The sequence below is a fragment of the Ips typographus genome, unplaced genomic scaffold (assembly GCF_016097725.1).
Source record: "Ips typographus isolate SLU unplaced genomic scaffold, UJ_Ityp_2.0 IpsContig245, whole genome shotgun sequence".
Taxonomy (NCBI): domain Eukaryota; kingdom Metazoa; phylum Arthropoda; class Insecta; order Coleoptera; family Curculionidae; genus Ips; species Ips typographus.
The window spans coordinates 1,999-28,858 of NW_028098565.1; the positions used below are offsets into that span (position 1 = coordinate 1,999).

At 36.9% G+C, this 26,860-nt stretch overlaps 4 protein-coding genes across 4 annotated transcripts; 1 reads left to right on the top strand and 3 right to left on the bottom strand.

The window, feature by feature from the left end:
• Positions 1 to 469: 469 nt before the first annotated feature.
• On the bottom strand, positions 470 to 5,535 carry LOC145739491 (uncharacterized). The gene is made up of 2 exons (XM_081994895.1): positions 5,408 to 5,535; positions 470 to 1,568 (listed from the first exon to the last, which is right to left on the bottom strand). The coding sequence occupies exons 1-2, from the start codon at positions 5,472 to 5,474 to the stop codon at positions 1,282 to 1,284; spliced, it is 354 nt and encodes a 117-aa protein (XP_081851021.1). The 5' UTR covers positions 5,475 to 5,535; the 3' UTR covers positions 470 to 1,281.
• A 2,457-nt stretch (positions 5,536 to 7,992) lies between these two features.
• LOC145739489 (uncharacterized) lies at positions 7,993 to 13,264 on the bottom strand. The gene is made up of 4 exons (XM_081994893.1): positions 12,636 to 13,264; positions 12,444 to 12,561; positions 11,945 to 12,391; positions 7,993 to 8,492 (listed from the first exon to the last, which is right to left on the bottom strand). Exons 1-4 carry the CDS (start codon positions 12,646 to 12,648, stop codon positions 8,072 to 8,074), a joined length of 999 nt encoding a protein of 332 aa, XP_081851019.1. The 5' UTR covers positions 12,649 to 13,264; the 3' UTR covers positions 7,993 to 8,071.
• Positions 13,265 to 16,602: 3,338 nt separating this feature from the next.
• On the bottom strand, positions 16,603 to 17,984 carry LOC145739490 (uncharacterized). Its single transcript, XM_081994894.1, has one exon. The coding sequence runs from the start codon at positions 17,846 to 17,848 to the stop codon at positions 16,994 to 16,996; it is 855 nt and encodes a 284-aa protein (XP_081851020.1). The 5' UTR covers positions 17,849 to 17,984; the 3' UTR covers positions 16,603 to 16,993.
• A 535-nt stretch (positions 17,985 to 18,519) lies between these two features.
• On the top strand, positions 18,520 to 25,465 carry LOC145739488 (cilia- and flagella-associated protein 45-like). Its single transcript, XM_081994892.1, has 8 exons — positions 18,520 to 18,935; positions 19,014 to 19,197; positions 20,003 to 20,172; positions 20,226 to 20,421; positions 20,476 to 20,622; positions 22,606 to 22,880; positions 22,929 to 23,178; positions 25,178 to 25,465. The coding sequence occupies exons 3-8, from the start codon at positions 20,114 to 20,116 to the stop codon at positions 25,448 to 25,450; spliced, it is 1,200 nt and encodes a 399-aa protein (XP_081851018.1). The 5' UTR covers positions 18,520 to 18,935; positions 19,014 to 19,197; positions 20,003 to 20,113; the 3' UTR covers positions 25,451 to 25,465.
• Positions 25,466 to 26,860: the final 1,395 nt, after the last annotated feature.

Here is a 26,860-nt window from a genome sequence, read left to right on the forward strand (position 1 = left end):
TAGAAAACTGTCTTTTTGGCAGTTCAAACTTTGACACCACTTTTCTCGCTGACTGTACTAAATTTTGTAGTGTTTTTTTTATGTCATTAGATAGGAAATTTAATGAGGATTCCAAAAATGTGCTTAAAACAGTAAATTTCCTACTCCAAGTGGGTTTTACAAGCGATTTTGTCCCTGACTGTCTTTGAAAACTGTCTTTTTGGCAGTTCAAACTTTGACATCACTTTTCTCCCTTACTGTACTTGATTTTGTAGTTTTTTTTATGTTGTTAGATAGGAAATTTAATGAGGATTCCAAAAATGTGCTTAAAACAGTAATTTTCCTACTCCAAGTGGGTTTTACAAGCGATTTTGTCCCTGACTGTCTTGGAAAACTGTCTTTTTGGCAGTTCAAACTTGACATCACTTTTCTCCCTTACTGTACTTGATTTTGTAGTTTTTTTTATGTTGTTAGATAGGAAATTTAATGAGGATTCCAAAAATGTGCCTAAAACAGTCATTTTCTTACTCCAAGTGGGTTTTACTAGCGATTTTGTCCCTGACTGTCTTTGAAAACTGTCTTTGACTTGATTTTGTAGTTTTGGTGTAGTCTGGTAGCTGTTTTGACTGTCTAAAATTGTCAGGAAGGCTTCAGGTAGCATTTTTGACTACTCAAACCCATCAAACGTCACTTTGACACTTTAAAGACAGTAAAAATGCTTCTGGTAGCCGTTTTGACTGTCTCACTGGATTGTATCAACAAAATGCATTCCCCGTCACTTTGACAGCCCGCAACTCGGTTTGTTTGACAGTTACGGCAAAATGTCACGTGACACAATTTGTAGCCCGGAGAGTGCTCTATAAACTGTCAAATGACAGGGAAATCGTAAAAGTGTCAAATAAGCGAGTTATTTACGATCAAAGTGAGTGACTGTATTTTACCACAACTTGGACTGGAGTTAGTTCGGTTCAAGCTCGTGTATCTCCGGTTCGGTGACTTTAAGAGCAAAAAGTGCGGTTAGGTGTTTTAAAGAGAATTTCCAGAGCTGTCCAATGATTTTTTAGCGCACTCTGTAGCGCGAAAAACGCCAGAGTTACGGGCTGTCAAAGTGACAAGCGACGTCAAATTCTGACTGACGAGTTGGTTCGGTTCGAGCTCGCGTAACTCCGTTTCGGTGACTTTAAGAGCAAAAAGTGCGGTTAGGTGTTTTAAAGAGAATTTCCAGAGCTGTCCAATGATTTTTGAGCGCCCTCTGTAGCGCGAAAAACGCCAGAGTTACGAGCTGTCAAAGTGACAGCGACGTCAAATTCGCTCCGCGCAGTCGTAACGAGTGTTGCGGGCACGAGTGTTGGCATGTTTTTTCTGCTTACCGTAGGGATTGTTAGGATTGTGACAGCAGCAGGAATCGTGGAACAGTTTTTCGCTGCAGTAACCGTAAACGGACGAGTCGCAAATCGGGCATCTCCGCTTCAGGGCCCCTTCGGGGCTCAGCCCTTGACGATTCGTGGACCAACGGAGAAAGGGCGGTTCAAAGGGCGACCGTAGGCCGGTATCAAAGGGCGACGCATCGATGGCATTATTGAAGATCGCTAAATGGTAACGTAAAAGTGTCTTAATTGATAATCAATTTAGCAAAACACTAACTACAAATACTGTGTGTTTCTGGCAGTTCAAACTTTGACACCGTTTTTCTCCCTGACTGTACTCAATTTTTTAGTGTTTTTTATGTCATTAGATAGGAAATTTAATGAGGATTCCAAAAATGTGCTTAAAAACATGAATGGGTCACTCCAAGTGGGTTTTACAAGCGATTTTGTCCCTGACTGTCTTTGAAAACTGTCTTTTTGACAGTTCAAACTTTGACACCACTTTTCTCCCTGACTGTACTTGATTTTGTAGTGTTTTTTTATGTCGTTAGATAGGAAATTTAAAGAGGATTCCAAAAATGTGCTTAAAACAGTCATTTTTCTACCCCAAGTGGGTTTTACAAGCGATTTTGTCCCTGACTGTCTTTGAAAACTGTCTTTTTGGCAGTTCAAACTTTGACATCATTTTTCTCCCTTACTGTACTTGATTTTGTAGTTTTTTTTATGTCACTAGATAGGAAATTTAATGAAGATTTCAAAAATGTGCTTAAAACAGTCATTTTCTTACCCCAAATGGGTTTTACAAGCGATTTTGTCCCTGACTGTCTTTGAAAACTGTCCTTTTGAAAATTCAAATTTTGACACCACTTTTCTCCCTGACTGTACCTGATTTTGTAGTGTTTTTTTATGTCATTAGATAGGAAATTTAATGAGGATTCCAAAAATGTGCTTAAAACAGTCATTTTCTTACTCCAAGTGGGTTTTACAAGCGATTTTGTCCCTGACTGTCTTTGAAAACTGTCATTTTGGCAGTTCAAACTTTGACATCATTTTTCTCCCTTACTGTACTTGATTTTGTAGTTTTTTTATGTCACTAGATAGGAAATTTAATGAAGATTTCAAAAATGTGCTTAAAACAGTCATTTTCTTACCCCAAATGGGTTTTACAAGGGATTTTGTCCCTGACTGTCTTTGAAAACTGTCCTTTTGAAAATTCAAATTTTGACACCACTTTTCTCCCTGACTGTACCTGATTTTGTAGTGTTTTTTTATGTCATTAGATAGGAAATTTAATGAGGATTCCAAAAATGTGCTTAAAATAGTCATTTTCTTACTCCAAGTGGGTTTTACAAGCGATTTTGTCCCTGACTGTCTTTGAAAACTGTCATTTTGGCAGTTCAAACTTTGACATCATTTTTCTCCCTTACTGTACTTGATTTTGTAGTTTTTTTTATGTCACTAGATAGGAAATTTAATGAAGATTTCAAAAATGTGCTTAAAACAGTCATTTTCTTACCCCAAATGGGTTTTACAAGGGATTTTGTCCCTGACTGTCTTTGAAAACTGTCCTTTTGAAAATTCCAATTTTGACACCACTTTTCTCCCTGACTGTACCTGATTGTGTAGTGTTTTTTTATGTCATTAGATAGGAAATTTAATGAGGATTCCAAAAATGTGCTTAAAACAGTCATTTTCTTACTCCAAGTGGGTTTTACAAGCGATTTTGTCCCTGACTGTCTTTGAAAACTGTCATTTTGGCAGTTCAAACTTTGACATCATTTTTCTCCCTTACTGTACTTGATTTTGTAGTTTTTTTTATGTCACTAGATAGGAAATTTAATGAAGATTTCAAAAATGTGCTTAAAACAGTCATTTTCTTACCCCAAATGGGTTTTACAAGGGATTTTGTCCCTGACTGTCTTTGAAAACTGTCCTTTTGAAAATTCAAATTTTGACACCACTTTTCTCCCTGACTGTACCTGATTTTGTAGTGTTTTTTTATGTCATTAGATAGGAAATTTAATGAAGATTTCAAAAATGTGCTTAAAATAGTCATTTTTTTACTCCAAGTGGGTTTTACAAGCGATTTTGTCCCTGACTGTCTTTGAAAACTGTCATTTTGGCAGTTCAAACTTTGACATCATTTTTCTCCCTTACTGTACTTGATTTTGTAGTGTTTTTTTATGTCATTAGATAGGAAATTTAATGAGGATTCCAAAAATGTGCTTAAAATAGTCATTTTCTTACTCCAAGTGGGTTTTACAAACGATTTTGTCTCTGACTGTCTTTGAAAACTGTCTTTTTGGCAGTTCAAATTTTGACACCACTTTTCTTCCTGACTGTACTTGATTTTGTAGTGTTTTTTTATGTCATTAGATAGGAAATTTAATGAGGATTCCAAAAATGTGCTTGAAACTGTCATTTTCTTACTTCAAGTGGGTTTTACAAGCCATTTTGTCTCTGACTGTCTTAGAAAACTGTCTTTTTGACAGTTTAAACTTTGACATCACTTTTTTCCCTTACTGTACCTGATTTTGTAGTGTTTTTTATGTCACTAGATAGGAAATTTAATGAGGATTCCAAAAATGTGCTTAAAATAGTAATTTTCCTACTCCAAGTGGGTTTTACAAGCGATTTTGTCCCTGACTGTCTTTGAAAACTATCTTTTTGGCAGTTCAACTTTGACATCACTTTTCTCCCTGACTGTACTTGATTTTGTAGTGTTTTTTATGTTGTTGGATAGGAAATTTAATGAGGATTCCAAAAATGTGCTTAAAACAGTCATTTTCCTACTCCAAGTCAGTTTTACAAGCGATTTTGTCCCTGACTGTCTTTGAAAACTGTCATTTTGGCAGTTGAAACTTTGACATCATTTTTCTCCCTTACTGTATCAGATTTTGTAGTGTTTTTTATGTCACTAGATAGGAAATTTAATGAGGATTTCAAAAATGTGCTTAAAACAGTAATTTTCCTACTCCAAGTGGGTTTTACAAGCGATTTTGTCCCTGACTGTCTTTGAAAATTGTCATTTTGGCAGTTCAAACTTTGACATCATTTTTCTCCCTTACTGTATCAGATTTTGTAGTGTTTTTTATGTCACTAGATAGGAAATTTAATGAGGATTTCAAAAATGTGCTTAAAACAGTAATTTTCCTACTCCAAGTGGGTTTTATAAGCGATTTTGTCCCTGACTGTCTTTGAAAATTGTCTTTTTGACAGTTGAAACTTTGACACCACTTTTCTCCCTGACTGTACTTGATTTTGTAGTTTTTTTTAATGTCACTGGATAGGAAATTTAATGAGGATTCCAAAAATGTGCTTAAAACAGTAATTTTCTTACTCCAAATGGGTTTTGCAAGCGATTTTGTCCCTGACTGTCCTTAACAGTATTCAATTTTCAAATTTGTTGCACCAAAGCAGTTTTTCCTCAATAACTCAAAAACGGTGAAAGTTACAAAAAAAATTCAAGAGACCAAAAACGTTCCTAATCAACTCCTTAACCCAACACCGTAAGTTTGCAGGACACTTTTTGCTTGCGGTATACAGGGTGTGCATGAACAGTACGGTGATTGCCTGTTTTTGGTCACCCTGTGCGCAATTTTTCAGATAAAATTTTTTACTCAACACCACTGAAAAGAGCAGTTCAAGACGGTTAATTTGATTGGTTCAACCCCCGTGAACTCCCGAAAACAACCGAGTTACAGGGTGTTCAAATTTCAAATTGTTAAATTTTCCTGCCACACAGAATTTCACTTTACCGCACCGGTAAATGTACTTAAAAATCACTTAAAATAAGGGAAATCCCTTATCCCCTAAGGGATGTGACGTAATATGTGGCAGTTGAACTGTCAAATCAAAAAGAAGTCATGTGACCAGCTGTCAAATTAAGTCACATCCTAAACTATCTTAGATACAGAGTGTTTCTCTAATTTTGGATTTCTTATTCTTCCTGTCCGTATGCGGCGGAAATTTTCGGATTTTTCTTATTTTTAGCTCTTCCCAGGGAACCACCCTGTATATTGCTGTCTAGTACAGGTCAGTATTGTCTCATTTTTACTCACTTGTGGCCAAAACAGGGCGGCAAACTGCTAACACGCTCAAGCACAAAATCACTACAATCGTGGGCATTTTACTAAGCAAAATGAACGAAAAGCCGTTCTTCGGTAAATTTAAATCGACATTCGAATAACGGTACAAAAAGTCCATTGACTTGATAGTTTTCTTCGGATTGATTTAATTTCTGACCAATCATAACGGGAAATTTGATCGAAAATAGAGAGATGCAGCAATCTTAACGCTACTCCTAGGGATCGTAGAAGGCTTGGATTTTCGGGCTGCTAAAGGTCTCCAATAAATTTTTTAAATGAGACTAATCGGAATTTTTGCCTTTTCACGATGACTGGATGCGCGTTTCGCTTTGGCACTCAGATTGGGAGTTTTTGTAAATTTAAAAATCTTAAAAACCACAGGATGGGTAATTTGAGGGTAAACTTTTCAAAGTCAATTTTTTCCCCAACCACTACAGATATCAAAATAAAACCAGTTGCGTGCAGTAGAACACCCCAAAATACGCATTTTACGTTCTAAGACATTTTGTCGTAGGACGCACCGTTTGGGAGTTGGTTGGGTTTCAAAAATTTGGGCCCCTCCCCAGAAAAATCCGTGGGACACCTGGTGGGATTTCAGTCGATTACGGCCCTGTCCTGTCACCTATCGGGCTGATTTTTTTTCTAGTACTGCCCTGACCCTGGACAGCCCACAACCAAAAAATCAAATTTTTCCTTTAAACCGTTCCAAAGATATTGAATTTTGTAAAAATAAGTTACGTTCAGTACTCCGCACGACCCTAATTGAGGTTTGTGACACTGTTTCGTTTGAACCTCAATAACTTCCTTATTTGACTAACTTAATAAGGACTTTTATACGTCAATGGATAGCTAATAAAATAAGCTTTCCAACGGTATATAAACATTGGTTGGTTGGTTAGGTAGTTTGGCCGCTAGAGGGCTTCAAAGTTGACCAAACTTTTTTCTCCAATTTTCATGCACCCTTTCGTTTGAACCTCAACAACTCTCTTATTTGACTGACAAGGTATGGACTTTTATATGTCTATGGATAGCTAATAAAATAAGCTTTCCAACGGTATATAAACATTGGTTGGTTGGTTGGATAGTTTGGCCGCTAGAGGGCTTCAAACTTGACCAAAATTTCAAAGTCAATTTTCTCCCCAACCACTACAGATATCAAGACGAAACCAGTTGCGTCCGGTAGAACACCCCAAAATACGCATTTTCTGTTCTAAGACATTTTGTCGTAGGACGCACCGTTTGGGAGTTGGTTGGGTTTCAAAAATTTGGGCCCCTCCCCAGAAAAATCCGTGGGACACCTGGTGGGATTTCAGTCAATTACGGTCCTGTCCTGCCACCTATCGGGCTGATTTTTTTTTCCAGTACTGCCCTGACCCTAGACAGCCCCCAACCAAAAAATCACATTTTTCCTTTAAACCGTTCCAGAGATATTGAATTTTTAAAAAATAAGTTACGTTCCGTACTCCGCACGACCCTAATTGAGGTTTGTGACACTGTTTCGTTTGAACCTCAATAACTTCCTTATTTGACTGAGTTGATAAGGACTTTTATATGTCAATGGATAGCTAATAAAATAAGCTTTCCAACGGTATATAAACATTGGTTGGTTGGTTAGGTAGTTTGGCCGCTAGAGGGCTTCAAAGTTGACCAAACTTTTTTCTCCAATTTTCATGCACCCTTTCGTTTGAACCTCAACAACTCTCTTATTTGACTGACAAGGTATGGACTTTTATATGTCTATGGATAGCTAATAAAATAAGCTTTCCAACGGTATATAAACATTGGTTGGTTGGTTGGATAGTTTGGCCGCTAGAGGGCTTCAAACTTGACCAAAATTTCAAAGTCAATTTTCTCCCCAACCACTACAGATATCAAGACGAAACCAGTTGCGTCCGGTAGAACACCCCAAAATACGCATTTTCTGTTCTAAGACATTTTGTCGTAGGACGCACCGTTTGGGAGTTGGTTGGGTTTCAAAAATTTGGGCCCCTCCCCAGAAAAATCCGTGGGACACCTGGTGGGATTTCAGTCAATTACGGTCCTGTCCTGCCACCTATCGGGCTGATTTTTTTTTCCAGTACTGCCCTGACCCTAGACAGCCCCCAACCAAAAAATCACATTTTTCCTTTAAACCGTTCCAGAGATATTGAATTTTTAAAAAATAAGTTACGTTCCGTACTCCGCACGACCCTAATTGAGGTTTGTGACACTGTTTCGTTTGAACCTCAATAACTTCCTTATTTGACTGAGTTGATAAGGACTTTTATATGTCAATGGATAGCCAATAAAATAAGCTTTCCAACGGTATATAAATATTGGTTGGTTAGTTGGATAGTTTGGCCGCTAGAGGGCTTCAAACTTGACCAAACTTTTTTCTGAAATTTTAATGCACCATTTCGTTTGAACTTAAACTACTGTCTTATTTGACTGACTTGATAAGGACTTTTATATGTCAATGGATAGCCAATAAAATAAGCTTTCCAACGGTATATAAACATTGGTTGGTTAGTTAGATAGTTTGGCCGCTAGAGGGCTTCAAAGTTGACTAAAGAAATTTTGACGTCATTATCATTTTATTGTCCTAAAACTAGCTGTACATTGGATTTAAGTGTGAAAATCTGCAATTTCATTGAAATATCAGCAGTTTTTGTGCAAAACCTTCACGATGGTACCTTTCTGGAAGCCAAACTGGTAGAAAGCGAGAAATGGAAAATTCCTGATTATCCACAGATCCCTTTGGTGGGTGTAATTGAAGTACCATCGAAATGGGGCCCATTTCAACGTGTAATACACCAATTCCATGAAATGGTAGAGGCATTTCTCCCATAAACTCAACTTTTGGTAACCCATCATGGTATTGGTGGTAAACTGCTCCAGAAAGCTCATGATGACGTTGAAATTCAACATGGGCTGGATGGTCCACAATCCATTGACGAGGTGCCGGGACATTTCTAGAAATTTTGGGTTTTTTTGCTGAATTTTTGGAACGAATACTCGTCGAAAAAGCTCCATGCAGATTGTCCTGGTCCGGCCTACTGATCCGGCGCAAAGGTTGAACCTGCGTAAACACGAAAAAACTCGATTACTTGACAAGTGACGTCAAAATGACACTGAACGTCAAAGATAGTCCAGACTGTGAGCTATCCAAAAATATGATCACATGACCTGATAACTCACATCGTTTGGCCGCTAGAGGGCGTTAAAGCTACACCTAACAGACTAAAAACAGTTGTTTTTGACACTTGTCGCTTTGACCTTGAATAACTCGGTTATTTGACACTTGACGTCAAAATGACACTGAAAGTCAAAGATAGTCCAGACTGTGAGCTATCCAAATATATGATCACATGACCTGATACCTTACGTCGTTTGCCCGCTAGAGGGCGTTAAAGTTACACCTAACAGACTAAAAACAGTTGTTTTTGACACTTGTCGCTTTGACCTTGAATAACTCAGTTATTTGACACTTGACGTCAAAATGACACTGAAAGTCAAAGATAGTCCAGACTGTGGGCTATCCAAAAATATGATCACATGACCTGATAAGTCACGTCGTTTGACCGCTAGAGGGCGTTAAAATTACACCTAACAGACTAAAAACAGTTGTTTTTGACACTTGTCGCTTTGACCTTGAATAACTCAGTTATCTGACACTTGACGTCAAAATGACACTGAAAGTCAAAGATAGTCCAGACTGTGAGATGTCCAAAAATATGATCACATGACCTGATAACTCACATCGTTTGGCCGCTAGAGGGCGTTAAATGTACACCTAACAGACTAAAAACAGTTGTTTTTTACACTGGTCGCTTTGACCTTGAATAACTCGGTTATTTGACACTTGACGTCAAAATGACACTGAAAGTCAAAGATAGTCCAGACTGTGAGCTATCCAAATATATGATCACATGATCTGATAACTTACGTCGTTTGGCCGCTAGAGAGCGTTAAAGTTACACCTAACAGACCAAAACAGTGATTTTGACACTTTTTACTTTGACGTTGAATAACTCGGTTATTTGACACTTGACGTCAAAATGACACTGAAAGTCAAAGATAGTCCAGACTGTGAGCTGTCCAAAAATATGATCACATGACCTGATAACTTACGTCGTTTGGCCGCTAGAGGGCGTTAAAGTTACACCTAACAGACTAAAAACAGTTGTTTTTGACGCTGGTCGCTTTGACCTTGAATAACTCGGTTATTTGACACTTGACGTCAAAATGACACTAAAAGTCAAAGATAGTCCAGACTGTGAGCTATCCAAATATATGATCACATGACCTGATAACTCACGTCGTTTGGCCGCTAGAGGGCGTTAAAGTTACACCTAACAGACTAAAAACAGTTGTTTTTGACACTTGTCGCTTTGACCTTGAATAACTCGGTTATTTGACACTTGACGTCAAAATGACACTGAAAGTCAAAGATAGTCCAGACTCTGAGCTATCCAAATATATGATCACATGAGCTGATAACTCACATCGTTTGGCCGCTAGAGGGCGTTAAAGTTACACCTAACAGACTAAAAACAGTTGTTTTTGACACTTGTCGCTTTGACCTTGAATAACTCGGTTATTTGACACTTGACGTCAAAATGACACTGAAAGTCAAAGATAGTCCAGACTGTGAGCTATCCAAATATATGATCACATGATCTGATAACTTACGTCGTTTGGCCGCTAGAGGGCGTTAAAGTTACACCTAACAGACTAAAAACAGTTGTTTTTGACACTTGTCGCTTTGACCTTGAATAACTCGGTTATTTGACACTTGACGTCAAAATGACACTGAATGTCAAAGATAGTCCAGACTGTGAGCTATCCAAATATATGATCACATGACCTGATAACTCACGTCGTTTGCCCGCTAGAGAGCGTTAAAGTTACACCTAACAGACTAAAAACAGTTGTTTTTGACACTTGTCGCTTTGACCTTGAATAACTCGGTTATTTGACACTTGACGTCAAAATGACACTGAATGTCAAAGATAGTCCAGACTGTGAGCTATCCAAATATATGATCACATGACCTGATAACTCACGTCGTTTGCCCGCTAGAGAGCGTTAAAGTTACACCTAACAGACTAAAAACAGTTGTTTTTGACACTTGTCGCTTTGACCTTGAATAACTCGGCTATTTGACACTTGACGTCAAAATGACACTGAAAGTCAGAGATAGTCCAGACTGTGAGCTATCCAAATATATGATCACATGATCTGATAACTCACGTCGTTTGGCCGCTAGAGGGCGTTAAAGTTACACCTAACAGACTAAAAACAGTTGTTTTTGACACTTGTCGCTTTGACCTTGAATAACTCGGTTATTTGACACTTGACGTCAAAATGACACTGCAAGTCAGAGGTAGTCCAGACTGTGAGCTATCCAAATATATGATCACATGATCTGATAACTCGCGTCGTTTGGCCGCTAGAGGGCGTTAAAGTTACACCTAACAGACTAAAAACAGTTGTTTTTGACGCTTGTCGCTTTGACCTTGAATAACTCGATTATTTGACACTTGACGTCAAAATGACACTGAAAGTCAAAGATAGTCCAGACTGTGAGCTGTCCAAAAATATGATCACATGACCTGATAAGTCACGTCGTTTGACCGCTAGAGGGCGTTAAAGTTACACCTAACAAACCAAAATGATTTTTCGATCACCCTGTATACAATTTTTTGGGAAGAATTTTTTGTTTAACATCACTGGAAAGAGCAGTTCAAGACGGTTAATTTGAGTGGTTGAACCACCCTGTACGTTAGAAAATAACCGAGATACTGGGTGGTCAAGTTTCGGACTAGTTTTTGGGTTAAATCAGTTTTTGGGAAAAATCTCAAGAACGGTTAAAGTTACAAAAAAATTGCAAGAGACTAAAAATGTTCCTAAGGAATCACTGAACCTGACAACGCAACGCACGAACCTGAATTCAATTGCTGGTATACAGGGTGGAAACAAAATTGTTAGTGGGTCACTATTTTTGGTCACCCTGTATGCAATTTTTTAGGTAGAATTTTTCGGTTAACACTACAGAAAAGAGCAGGTCAAGACGGTTATTTTGAGTGGTTGAACCACCCTGTACGTTAGAAAATAACCGAGTTACAGGGTGCTCAAGTTTCAGAACACAATTTCAACTGATTTGAAAATTTGTTGCACCAAAACAGTTTTTCTTAAATAACTCAAAAACGGTAAAAGTTACAAAAAAATTGAAAGAAACCAAAAATGTTCCTAATCAACTCCTTAACCCAACACCGTAAGTTTGCAGGACACTTTTTGCTTGCAGTATACAGGGTGTGTATGGAAAGTATGGTGATTGACGATTTTTGGTCACCCTGTACGCAGTTTTTAGGATAGAATTTTTTGCTTTACACCATGGGAAAGAGGAGCTCAAGACGGTTAATTTGAGTGGTTCAACCACCCGGTAGTCCAAAAAGTAACCGAGATATGACACTTTGAATTTTTCATTTTCTGTAAAGTACCTAAATTTGGGGTTGTAACAAAATTTACCGTTCTTCCACTCCCATTTGATGGGCAATCACCCTCCAAAGATGCAAAAACCCTTCCCAGTCCTCCTGGCTAGCTTCGTGGATACCAAAAGATTCCCCATGAATCAGTTGGTAACCCATAAACCCAAATTGGGTTAGGACCATATCCATTTGGGATATCCGCTTCAAACCTTTCTTGCAAGCGCTCTGGCTGGCCGAATTATGCAAATTTTGCACTTCCTCCAGGGAATTCCACAATTTCGATGCACCAGGCTTGAAATCCTCTTCGTACCATATGGTCATGTGGAGTATGGTGGCCACGTAACGTTGATAAGCTGTGAAGGAGCTTCCGGACCTTTTGGTGTGCACCAGGACGTCCAGAATGGTCGGGATGGCCAACACTGAGATCAGACCGTACAATTTGGCGGTGAATATGGCGAATCTGTTGGTTTTGTAGAACTTTTGGCCCCTAAAAGAGTAAAATCCACGATTTTGTTGTAAGAAAGTGAGTTATTACCTACTTTTTGAATAAACCATCATCGTAGAATGGGGGAAGTGAGGTTTTGCGGAAACCAGAGCAAGTGGAGTCGCAAGGAGCGTTAGCTCCTTCGGATAGTAGGAGATCCACGAAAAATTTGGCTTGTAATTTAAAAAAAAAAAACCGGAAAAAACATTAATTTTCAACTTTTTAGCCACTTTTTGTGTAAAATTACCTTCCAACTCCATTACAAGTATTCAAGTCAACGTTTTCGCGTCGCTCATGCTGCACTACTGCAGGATTGTGATTAACTTTCACTGAAGTGAAAGAAGAAAGTGGCTGGGAAGCAAGGTCGCGACGAACTGGTTGAAGAAGCTATACTAGAATGTGCGGAAAGCATTCTTGTCCGTCAGTTCAAACTTTTACACCACTTTTCTCCCTGACTGTACTAAATTTTTTAGTGTTTTTTTGTGTTGTTAGATAGGAAATTTAATGAGGATTCCAAAAATGTGCTTAAAACAATCATTTTCTTACTCCAAGTGGGTGTTATAGGTGATTTTGTCACTGACTGTCTTTTCAAACTGTGTTTCTGGCAATTCAAACTTTGACACCACTTTTCTCCCTGACTGTACTAAATTTTGTAGTGTTTTTTGAGGTTATTGGATAGGAAATTTAATGAGGATTCCAAAAATGTGCTTAAAACAGTCATTTTCTTACTCCAAGTGGGTTTTATAGGTGATTTTGTCCCTGAGTGTACTTTCAAATTGTGTTTCTGGCAGTTCAAACTTTGACACCACTTTTCTCCCTGACTGTACTAAATTTTGTAGTGTTTTTTTATGTGGTTGGATAGGAAATTTAATGAGGATTCCAAAAATGTGCTTAAAACAGTCATTTTCTTACTCTAAGTGGGTTTTATAGGTGTTTTTGTCACTGACTGTCTTTTCAAACTGTCCTTTTGACAGTTCAAACTTTGATACCACTTTTCTCCTTGTCTGTACTAAATTTTGTAGTGTTTTTTGAGGTTATTGGATAGGAAATTTAATGAGGATTTCAAAAATGTGCTTAAAACAGTCATTTTCTCACTCCAAGTGGATTTTATAGGTGATTTTGTCACTGACTGTCTTTTCAAACTGTGTTTCTGGCAGTTCAAACTTTGACAACACTTTTCTCCCTGACTGTACTAAATTTTTTAGTATTTTTTGATGTTGTTGGATAAGAAATTTAATGAGGATTCCAAAAATGTGCTTAAAACAGTCATTTTCTTACTCCAAGTAGGTTTTATAGGTGATTTTGTCCCTGACTGTTCTTTCAAAATGTGTTTCTGGCAGTTCAAACTTTGACACCACTTTTCTCCCTGACTGTACTAAATTTTTCGTGTTTTTTCACGTCTTTGGATAGGAAATTTAATGAGGATTTCAAAAATGTGGTTAAAACAGTCATTTTCTCACTCCAAGTAGGTTTTATAGGTGATTTTGTCAGTGACTGTCTTTTCACACTGTGTTTCTGGCAATTCAAACTTTGACACCACTTTTCTCCCTGACTGTACTAAATTTTGTAGTGTTTTTTTATGTGGTTGGATAGGAAATTTAATGAGGATTTCAAAAATGTGCTTAAAACAGCCATTTTCTTACTCTAAGTGGGTTCTATGGGTGATTTTGTCACTGACTGTCTTGTCAAACTGTCCTTTTGACAGTCCAAACTTTGACACCACTTTTCTCCCTGACTGTACTAAATTTTGTAGTGTTTTTTCAGGTTCGTGGATAGGAAATTTAATGAAGATTCCAAAAATGTGCTTAAAACAGTCATTTTCCTACTCCAAGTGGGTTTTACAAGCGATTTTGACCCTGACTGTCTTTGAAAACTGTCTTTTTGGCAGTTCAAACTTTGACATCACTTTTCTCCCTGACTTTACCTGATTTTGTAGTTTTTTTTGTGTCATTAGATAGGAAATTTAATGAAGATTTCAAAAATGTACTTAAAACAGTAATTTTCTTACTCCAAGTGGCTTTTGTGGGTGATTTTGTCATTGACTGTCTTGTCAAACTGTCCTTTTGACAGTTCAAACTTTGACACCACTTTTCTCCCTGACTGTACTAAATTTTTTAGTGTTTTTTAAGTCATTAGATAGGAAATTTAATGAGGATTCCAAAAATGTGCTTAAAACAGTAATTTTCTTACTCCAAGTGGGTTTTATAGGTGATTTTGTCAGTGACTGTCCTTTCACATTGTGTTTCTGGCAATTCAAACTTTGACACCACTTTTCTCTCTGACTGTACTCAATTTTTAGTGTTTTTTAAGTCATTGGATAGGAAATTTAATGAGGATTCCAAAAATGTGCTTAAAATAGTCATTTTCTCACTCCAAGTGGGTGTTATAGGTGATTTTGTCACTGACTGTCTTTTCAAACTGTGTTTCTAATAGTTCAAACTTTGACACCGCTTTTCTTCCTGTTCTTTTCTTTCTTCATTTAAGCGTCATTAGAAAGAGGATAAAGAATACTACAAAATGAGCCAAAACTGGCCTTTCTAGCTCTTCATGTTACTATTGTTGTTACTATATTGAATTTCTAATAACCCCCCATTCCCATTCTTTTAATTTTTTTGAAGTGTAGAAGATCAACTTTGACGCCCCCTAGCGGCCGAACCGTACCATCAACTTATCAACTTTTATACATCAATGGAAAGCTCATTTCATTAGCTTTCCATTGACATATAAAACTTTATACAAAACGTCCCAAATAAGGGAGTTATTTTGATTTGAATAAGCGAGTGTACCAAAAAAATCATAATTTTGAAAATAAAAAATTTTATGAAAAAAATCAGAAGGTATGACCTTTAAAAATTCTTGACAATTCTAGTTTTTAATTTTTCAAGGTCAAACGGTGCATGGTACCAAAAAAGTGTATAGAAGGTGAAAGTTGCATCCCATCGAGATGCATTTGTAGTAAATATTTCGGATCTCTAACCTGAAACGTTCCTGAGATATTGAGCAAAAAATTGCAAAAAACGAGAGCCAACTTTCACGCCCTCTAGCGGCTAAACGAGACAACTTAGCCGTGTCCACTCAACGTCACGCGATAGCCCCGTTTATTAGCTATCTTTTGTTATAGGGTGTGTTTATACAGGGTGATTCAAATAAGTGAGTTAGGCACGATTTTCTGGAAAAGTGCATCAAAATTTCGCTCTAATTGGGAATTTCTGCTTTCGAGGAGGGTGGTCAAAGTAAGGCTGCTAGAACAAAAACAATTTAATGTCAATACAAATATTTTACATCAAGTAGGCCTAGAATTTGACGTAGATTCCAAAAAATCCAAAAAAGTTTGGTTTATTGCTCAAATTTGGGACACCCTGTATACTGATTAATATTTGGTATTTTTTTTATAAAATGTAAATTAAACAAGTTACAAGGATGTTAAAAATTCATTGAATCACCCTGTAAACTACTCCATTGTATTGTCAATAATTCGGTTATTTTGACAGTTACACGGTGGTTCAATATACCACTTTGTAGCCCTTGAAATTATCTTTTGACCACCCTCTGTATACCGTTTTTACGTAAAACGTCAAATAAGTGAGTTACTTACTGTTAGAAACTGAGTTCTGTTTGATTTTGACAGTTTTTACTGTGACAGCCCGTAACTCTGTTATTTTGACAGTTACAGAGTGGTTCATTATGTCAAATTGTAGCTCTTTGTATCCTCTTTTGATCACCCTGTATAGCTATCTAGGGCACATACCAAATATGTGTTCAATATACCAATTTGTAGCCCATAACATTGTGAATGAAAAGCATTCACCTTGTAATCAAGAATTAAAGCTTTTATACCGGGAAGGTATAAATTTATAAAATCATATTTTTTTAAAAATCTATATTATTTTGAAGTGTTGAGGTTAGGTTTACAACATTTTTCAGAAAGTTTCCGATAATTTTCCATTTTTGGACTCGCTTTTACATCTCTGGAATGTTCTCATCATCAAAGCCCGGTTTCCGAGCATCCTCTGTGACGTCATTAGTGTGACTTTTATTTACAAATTGACGTCATAGGAAGTGCCTCCCTGAATAAACCAAACTTTCAATCTTAAATAAAGTGTTACATTAAATTACATTTTGTAACAATTGTCTTAACTTACAAGATTAATCAGGGAGATTTTACACAACTTTCTAGAAACTTTGGACTAAATTGTGTAAAAAAAAAAACTTCATACAGTAAATCTTTTATTAAATAAATGTACAATACAAACTAAGTAGCAAAAAATTGCTTGCAGCAATCACAGGTGAAACATTTTGGTTTACATTTGACGTAAGAGGACATTTTTATTTAAATTTTTCTTTTTTTTTATAAAACATTATAAAATACAGGAGATCAAAAGAAAAAATGCATTCTATACAATATTTATAACATCATGGAGTGCCCCAAAATGTTTTTCTCTCTCTATTAAATAATTTACCTATTAAATAGTACTAACAGTTGAACGATGCAACTTAAATGTCTTGCTGTTTTAACAAACAAAAGGGGGGCAAGTGACTTCAAGGGGTACTAATACAAAAAATGAAAAGGCACCTTCTTAATACAAATTTAACTGCAAAAAACACTTAAACTGCAGGTAGTGGAGAAACATGTCCATTTGTGTGTTGATGATACTCAACCCCATTTTCCCCATTAGGCAGTGGACTGCCCCCCCTGCTAGAACCACTGCTACTCACTGATGAGCTGGAACTGCACGAATCACTCGAGTCTGTTTCAGAGTCTTCAGAATCAGAGTCACCTTTATGCATGTTTTGCAGTTTGCTCTTTAAAAGTTCGTTTTCCTTTTGCAGCGTTTCATTTTCACTGTTTTGTCTGTCCAACTCTTTTTGGAGACGCGCAATACTTTCTTCCAGATCTTTATATTTTTGCGTGGAACGATTGTCTAGAGCCAGGTACTCATCGATGAGCTCCTGTTTGGACATCTTCTGGAGCTGTTCAGTCTGCACGCTCTGATACTGATCGTTAAAGTCCTGCATTAGGAATTCGTCTTCGTCCTCGGGGGAGGAGTAAAATTCTTCGCCCCCGTCCGAGTCTACGCTGAAACTGGAGTCTCTCGTTCGCGTTACAGACGAAGTGGAGGCCTGATCGATGTTTTTCAGCCGTTCGTCCAGTTTCTCGAATCCTCCATGGTCTTCTAAGAGGAACTGATTGTCGTTGTGGGGCGCTTCAGGTTTGACGATCCGTTTCACCGCTTTACCGTGTTTGGTGCCGTATTTCTGGTAGGGGGCTTTACGTTTGGATTTCCCGCGTCTGGTTTTTCGTTTTTTCGCCGGCACTTCGGCCGAAACCGATCGTCTTTCGGAGCCGTTGGTGGCGCGCGCAGCGCCCCCATTATGGACGACATCTTGAGGAGTTGGTGTAGCGTCGCCCGGTTTTTCAACTCGATTTTCACCGTTTAACGCCTCGGTTATTTCATTCATTTCTACGATTATCACTTTCTACACTCACATCGAACGATTTAAGGTATTCACACTGGACTGGTATCTGCGAGGCCTTTGAATCTCGACCAATTTGGAGGAGCAAGTTTACACGACTGTAACGAAATCGCCATTTTGAATTTTTGATGGGTGTTTGTTCGATTTATGATGAAGAACACAGGAGGGCGCTTTAAACGTTGCAATGTTAAACTACTGCATCGTTGCCACACTTTCCAATAAGTTTTATATCATTCAACACCATACCATTTATTAATTGGAGATTCGTTCTGCGAACAGACCTAATAACAAATAAGTTTCCAAAAACAAACACGTAAATAAACTAAACTGTAGTAAAAACGGTTCATTTTTGAAAAAAAAAGTAACAACTGACAACACTGTTACTGGTGCGCATACTAAACAAGCTAGGGCCTACGTCGTTGAAATAACCTTTGAACCAGACAAAGAAGGCAAATGGCAAATAGAAAAACTGAATTTGTGGTGAATTTTCAAAGTTACAGACAAGGAAGCATCATCAAATGTTGATTGGCAAATACATTTTTGGATTGTTGACGTTTAGAAGGTATGGTCCATTTATTTTTGCCTTTCTTGTCTATTACATGCGTTCCGAGCGCGATAGAATTTTGACGTTATCTAGTCACGTCGGCAATGAATCAGGACGACAATCGGACAATCGGCCGCCATTGTTCACGAAAAGTAAACAAAGAGACATTTTTTATTTTTGATGTAAATTTTACAATATTTTAAGGAGTATTTTGATTTAACTGCGATACTACGTGTGAGACTAGATAATGTGTGTGTGTTTCGGTAGTCAGTTTTGAAAATGCCACCTTAATACACTTTACAACTATCAAGGGGCCCAGTGAAACATTCTGAAGGAACTAGAGTTTGTGGAACAGGAAAGTATGCCTTTTCTAATAGAAAACACTGTCACAATGAAACAGCCCATGTATTTACTTACTCCCAAGAAGAGTTTGAAGAAGAACACTACAAAAACCAAGTTTATTCAAGCCAGTGGTTCTCGAAGAAAGATGGATATAGAATAAAGGTGTATTTAGCAGAAGCTGACAAGGTGATTTACTTAATATTATAAAAAAGACTCTGGTAGAGGTATTAATGAGCTGCTAATACTAAATAGCTTATGTTTCAGGTACCTTTATTCGCCTAATCTGGAGTTTGCTTATCATGCTTTGAAACGGGTCCAAATTTAAAAAGTCCCATTATCAATTGCTCTAAATGACTCTAAACAAAAGGTGTTTGAAGCTATGGTTGTAATGGTGTTGTCAAAATCCATATGCAGAGTGTTGAAAAAGCAAATTTCTAATAAGTTTCAGGTAATATTAGAAAGATACAAGTTACTTAATACATAAATTTGATCAAATGCCATTATCAATTCTGTTATAAGTTAAAACACTGCTTTAGGATTTAATAGTCCCCAGGATACACACATTGCCTTTTCTTTCTTGCAAATTTTATGGAATAATTCTTGAAACGTTGGTATTGGGCTGTTAATGACTCGTTTGAATGCACCTATCTGTGATGTTCTTTCCAGATAATTTAAATTGAATGTGGTTGTTGTTCCCAAGCCAAAGTTTGATTGGAACTTTCCGCCTTTGTTTACCACCAAATGTTGCAAGTTTTCCCGTTTGGTGAAGAAAAATCTTAAATTCTACAAAGGTCTCGCAATAACAACACTAATTAATAAACTTAAACAACGCTAAATTAAGTTTTTATTTCTTCTGTTTGTAGTTTTGGGTGTTTTTCAACTTTTTAAAATTCCTAACCTCAAAATGTTTAGCCGACTGTCAGTTGGGAGTGGGCCCTATGTTGCCACATCTTCCACGAGCAAATGTGAACCTGGTGTATTGTTGGTTGCAGTAATAAACGGACCGATGAATTATACAGTTTTCGATTTATTGACACCCTGTATATTTATAGAAATTTTGGAATTCGTTTTCAAGCTCCATGGAGCGAGCAGCGAGTTTTTGACGTCACGATGACGTAATTTAGCAAAAGCATAATTTAACCAACTGTCAAATTACGTCATTGTGACGTCAATAACGCTCTGCTCGCTCCAGCTTGAAAACGAGTGCGGCCTTTGTTAGGTTAGGTTTTTTTCAATTGTTTTGGCTTCTACAGGTGCCAGTCAATAACCATAGAGATGATTATAGTTTGATCGATTGATGCATAACCAAACAAGTCAATTGATTTAGTATCAAAATACTCCAGAGAGTTAGTTTTTCATAGAAAATGTCAGGACCTGGAAAATTCAAAAGCACAAAAGGAAGGAGCGTCGGTTGCGATCACACGTGAGTATTCCCGTTCGTATTAAAGCGATTTTGGTGATGATTGTAATATTTAGACCGGAGATATGCAATCACCGAGTGAACGGTGAATTCATTCACTACAAACCGAAAAATGCTACAGAAGGTAAAGAAGTCCTGACCGCTTTAGAATCGTTGGGCACCAGAAAATTGCTGGTTCCTAACCGGCAACCCATCGATCGACCTGGAATTCTCCCGTTATCCGAATTTAAACGACTCAAGCAGCAGGCTCACGTAGTGCCTTATAATTGACGTGTGTGACGCAACTGAATGTGAATTTTCCTGCAGGTTATTACACTGGAAGATCGAATGAAGATGATTGAGGAGGCGGAAAAAGAAAAAAACCAGCTTGTAATGGAAAGCACTCAACGGAAAGAAGCTTTACTCAGAACGCAAAAACCTACCAAAAACCAACCTGGCAGCAAATTAGAAACGGTACGTAACATTTAGTTGTTCCTTTTCCACTACACGTGAACTGTGTGAGATGGAAATTTGACGACATTGCGCAAGAATAGTCTTAAAATTTGGTTTTTCAAACTGAAATTCATTTTTGAGTCTCTTAAACTGGACTTCAAGCACTAAAAACAGTCCGGAAATCAATACAAAGATTGTTGTGCATAAAACTTATTTTTTACTACTAAAATTTGTCTTTAAGGCTAGAAAAGATTTTACTAAGACTAAATTGAGTCTAAAAAACACTGGAAACAGTCCAAATTAAATTTTCTGACTTTCTTTTATAAAAATTAGTTTTCAATACTAACATCATAGCGTTTAGTGACAACATTTTTTACTTTTATCACTGAAGAGTCTGAAAAGTCGATTTTTCATTCTTAAAACACTAAAAACAGTCTGAATTTCTTAGAAACGCTTGCACCGATTGGTGTGGAAGTCAATTTAACAGTGAACAAGCTTGAAATGACATTTTCCAGACTGTGGACAGTGTACAAGCTAGCTTTCGGGCCTGATAAGTCAAAGATTGTCTTGAAAATGTATTTTTCAGGCTGAAAGCACTAAAAACAGTCTAGATTTTTCAGAAATGCTCGAATTTTTAGCACTGAGATGTCTAGAAGTCAATTTAATAGTGGCAAAGCATCAAATAACATTTCTAGCCTGTGGAGAATGGAAAAAGGTTTTTTTTTTTAGTTTGCTGTGTCAAAAACTTTGTTGAAAGTTGATTTTCCAAGGTGAAAGCACTAAAAATAGTCGAAAGTTCTAAGAAAACGAAAAGCAAAGTTAAAAAATTTAAAAAGTTAGTCTTCAAGTCAGTTTTCTTAACCTAACCTCACTATCCTGTATTAAAGACTATTTTCAAGACTAGAATATTGAAATTTGTCTTCAAATTGTAAAAACTTACTTCAAATGCAAATTTTAAGCTTCTGATGTCACTTTTTGGTGTTAAAGTTAATTTTCAAGGTTTAAATGTGTGAATTTTTAGTCAAAAATCCTAGAAAAAGTAGTTTTTCATGTCTACGAGACAATTTTTAAACGTTTCAAGTCAATTTTCTCTGTTTCCAAGTCAATTTTCAAGGCTAAAGTCTCAGTTGGTCTAAAAACTATGAAAACTGGTTACAAAGAGAACTTTTTAGGCCTTTCAAGTAAAATTTCTCAGTTTTCAAGTCAATTTACTGGTTTTGAAGTCGATTTTCAAGAAGAAAGTCTTGATTTGTCTGAAAACTATGAAAACTGGTTACAAAGACAACTTTGTAGGCCTTTTAAGTCAATTTACTGGTTTTGAAGGCAATTTTCAAGACTAAAGTCTCAATTTGTCTTAAAACCGTGAAAACTGGTTACAAAGACAACTTTTTATGCCTTTTAAGTCAATTTACTGGTTTTGAAGGCAATTTTCAAGACTAAAGTCTCAATTGGTCTGAAAACTATGAAAACTGGTTACAAAGACAACTTTTTAGGCCTTTCTAGTCAATTTTCTCAGTTTCCAAGTCAATTTACTGGTTTTGAAGTCAATTTTCAAGAAGAAAGTCTTGATTTGTCTGAAAACTATGAAAACTGGTTACAATGACATCTTTTTAGGCCTTTCAAGTCAATTTTCTCAGTTTTCAAGTCAATTTACTGGTTTTGAAGTCAATTTTCAAGACTAAAGTCTCAATTTGTCTTAAAACCGTGAAAACTGGTTACAAAGACAACTTTGTAGGCCTTTTAAGTCAATTTACTAGTTTTGAAGGCAATTTTCAAGATTAAAGTCTCAATTTGTCTAAAAACCATGAAAACTGGTTACAAAGACAACTTTTTAGGCCTTTCTAGTCAATTTTCTCAGTTTTCAAGTCAATTTACTGGTTTTGAAGTCAATTTTCAAGACTAAAGTCTCGATTTGTCTTAAAACCATGAAAACTGGTTACAAAGACAACTTTTTAGGCCTTTCAAGTCAATTTACTGGTTTTGAAGTTAATTTTCTACGTACAGGTAGAATCTGAGGCTGCCAACAAAAATCTCTATCTCCTAAAACGATCCAAAGAACTGATGATTGAACAAGATGAAAGGGTGAAACAGGCCAACGGAATCATTTTAGCGACAAAGTGTAGGGCAATAAGAAACGCCCAGATTGGTGAAAAAAAATTGTTGGAAACGCAATTGAGAGAGGAGGAGAGACGACTGGACGCCATGATGGAGCAACAAAGACAAATGAAGATACGAAAAGAAGAAGAAAAACGGGCAGCAGAAGAGGAAAGGAAGCAAATGTGAGTTAAAAATTTGTTAAAAAGCACTTGCTATCGTTATTTGCTTAGTTACGTGAGAGAAGTGAGGCAACAAATCAAAGAAAACGAACTGGAACGGCTTGTCGAGGCGGAAAAAATTGAGGAAGAAAGCCGAATGTTGAACAAAGCCCTAATCGAGTTGCAAAAAGAGGAAGACCGGAAACAGAAAGAAAAACAACGATTACGAGAGCAAATGAGGGAGGAATTTAGAAAGACCAATCTTGAGGCGGAAAGGTACAAACTGATCAAAGAGGAGGAACAGCGAATTGCCGATTTAAGGGTTATTACTTTTTAAAACATCCCTTATAACTAGTGATGGGCGTAAATTTTGTGTGGCAGGAAAATTTACCAGTAAATTTATGGGTATAACCAAGAAATTTGCTTGAAAGATCATTTTTCTGTCATTAATTAGAAAAGTAATAAATCTACTACACTTTTCATGCACCCCCTGTATAGTAGCGATACTGACGGACTGTAAAAGTATCAGGGATTAGTTTAGCAGTTCCTTACAAACATTTTTGGTCTCTTTCAAATTGTTCGAAACTTTCGCCGTTTTTGAGTTATTTAGCAAAAACTGCTTTGGTGCAACAAATATGTTAATCAGTTGAAATTGTGCTCTGAAATTTGATCATCCTGTAACTCAATTATTTTTCACTCAAATTAACCGTCTTGACCTCCTCTTTCCAGTGGTGTAGAGTAAAAAAATCTATCTGAAAAATTGCGTACAGGGTGACCAAAAACAAATGTAATTTGAAAATTGAATACTGTTAAGGACAGTCAGGGACAAAATCCTTTGTAAAACCCACTTAGAGTGACAAAATGACTGTTTTAAGCACATTTTTGGAATCCTCATTAAATTTCCCATCTAATGACATAAAAAAACACTACAAAATCATGTAAAGTCTTGGAGAAAAGTGATGTCAAAGTATAAACTGTCTGAAAGACCGTTTGAAAGAACAGTTAGGAACAAAATCACCTCCAAAACCCACTTAGAGTGACAAAATGACTGTTTTAAGCACATTTTTGAAATCCTCATTAAATTTCCTATCTAATGACATGAAAAACACTAAAAAATTCAGTACAGTCAGAGAGAAAAGTGGTGTCAAAGTTTGAACTGCCAGAAACACAGTTTGAAAAGACAGTCAGTGACAAAATCGCCTGTAAAACCCAGTTGGAGTGAGAAAATGACTATTTTAAGCACATTTCTGGAATCCTTATTAAATTTCCTATCTAATGACATAAAAAACACTACAAAATTAAGTACAGTCAAAGAGAAAAGTGGTGTCAAAGTTTGAACTGCCAGAAACACAGTTTGAAAAGACAGTCAGTGACAAAATCGCCTGTAAAACCGACTTGGAGTGGGAAAATTACTGTTTTAAGCACATTTTTGAAATTCTCATTAAATTTTCTATCCAATAACCTGAAAAAACATTACAAAATTTGGTACAGTCGGGGAGAAAAGCGGTGTCAAAATTTGAACTGCCAGAAACACAGTTTGAAAAGACAGTCAGTGACAAAATCACTTATAAAACCCAGTTGAAGTGAGAAAATCACTGTTTTAAGCACATTTTTGGAATCCTCATTAAATTTCCCATCTAATGACATAAAAAACACTACAAAATGAGGTAAAGTCAGGGAGAAAAGTAGTGTCAAAGTATAAACTGTCTGAAAGACCGTTTGAAAGAACAGTTAGGAACAAAATCACCTCTAAAACCCACTTGGAGTGAGAAAATCACTGTTTTAAGCACATTTTTGGAATCCTCATTAAATTTCTTATCCAATAACATGAAAAAACACTACAAAACTTGGTACAGTCGGGGAGAAAAGCGGTGTCAAAATTTGAACTGCCAGAAACACAGTTTGAAAAGACAGTCAGTGACAAAATCACTTATAAAACCCACTTGGAGTGAGAAAATGACTGTTTTAAGCACATTTTTGGAATCCTCATTAAATTTCCCATCTAATGACATAAAAAACACTAAAAAATTAAGTACAGTCAGAGAGAAAAGTGGTGTCAAAGTTTGAACTGCCAGAAACACAGTTTGAAAAGACAGTGAGTGACAAAATCGCCTGTAAAACCCACTTGCAGTGAGAAAATCACTATTTTAAGCACATTTTTGAAATCCTTATTAAATTTCCCATCTAATGACATAAAAAAACATTAAAAATTTGGTACAGTCAGGGAGAAAAGTGGTGTCAAAGTTTGAACTGTCAGAAAGTAATTTACTGGTAATTTACCCATCACTACTTATAACAGAACTAATTGAAAATGTGTGTAGGTTCAGGAATTTATGCGGCAAAAAGCGGAAAGGGAAGAAGCGGCTGAAAAGGAAAAGGTTTTGTTGAAAGCCGCCAAGGAGAAGGAAATAACTCGATTGAGGGAACAACAGGAGAAAAGTCAGGATTTGCAGACGGCTTTGGATGAAATGAACGCGTTAAGGGCACAGGAAGAGGTATTTTTAGTGTATGCACCAGGTTTAAGTTTAGACTGTACATTTTCACTACAAGGAAAATCACATTCTAAACTTAAATTTTCAAAAAGGTGGCCGTAAAAAACGAGGATAATACTCTACTTTATCCACGACCTCTGTCCATTACGACTAATGCCAAGTGAAGGTTGATACTCTTTGTCATTTTGACAGCCTGTGCTATTTCTGGTATTTGACGAAATTTGAGGCAAACCACACAACTAAAGCCGGTTTTACACCAAAAATGTTTATACAGTCCGTCCCAGGACTAGTGGCCGTGACGTAATAATTGTCGTTCCTTCTCTATGTACATCTAAACTATTATATACTAATTGGTGCAACCACCTTTAGAAAAACTCCTCTTCCCCAGTTTGACAAACACACGTGTCATCTGATCAACCCATTTAAAAAACGAACAAGATTCACGTGACATACTGTCAAATGACTTTTGACAGAGTGTGCGCGGACGATATTTTCGTTTTGTGTCATTTTGACAGCAGAATCGTGTTCCCAAGCTCACAATTTAACCTACGTGAGTGGTAATTGAATAGAAAACGGTTATCCAGTAATCAGTCTCAGAAAAACAATTTTTTTGTGCAATTTCCCAATATCTCGCTTATTTGACGCATTCTGTAAAGACACACCGAATAACAAAAGAAAGCTATTAAAAGGGGCTATCACGTGACGTTAACCGGACCAGGCTAAGTTGTAAGACTGTCCAGGTAGCTTTAGGATAATGGTAGAAATGTGACGTGGAGTGTCATTTGTCAGAATGGCATTTTTTAAGCGTGCCACGCCCTGAAAACTGTCAAAATTGTCATAACTTCAAGGTCATCTCCAAAACCGGGCCAGTTAGAACAAAATGGAGGTCAGATTCGTGTTCCCCAGCTTAAAATTAGTAAAAAAGTCACTTTAATTAAGCAAAATCCTATATGGCCGCTGTTAGTATATAGTAGGCTGAAAAATTCCAAATTTGAGTCAAAGTTTCCTGCATTTTTCCAAAAAATCGTCCATAACTCGCTTATTTGACACATTCTGTAAAGACACTCCGAATAACATTAGAAAGCTATTAAAAGGGGCTATCACGTGACGTTAACCGGACCAGGCTAAGTTGTACCGTTTGGCCGCTAGAGGGCGTCAAAGTTGATTATTTTTTTTTCGGACATTTTCCTGAAAATCTCGAAAACCGTTCGAGTTATGGGGGGAAAATTTTACCACGTATACACCCCGATGGGTGGCAACTTTTACTAAAAATGACATTTTTCTGTACAGCGCATAGTTTGACCTTGTAAAAAAAAAAACTGAATTTCTGACATTTTTTACAGTGGGTAGTACCCCATGGAATTTTTCGGAAAATTTTTGAGTTTTCAAAATTGTCTTTGACTGTCCAGATAGCTTTAGGATAATGGTAGAAATGTGACATGGAGTGTCATTTGTCAGAAAGGCATTTTTTAAGCGTGCCACGCCCTGAAAACTGTCAAAATTGTCATACTT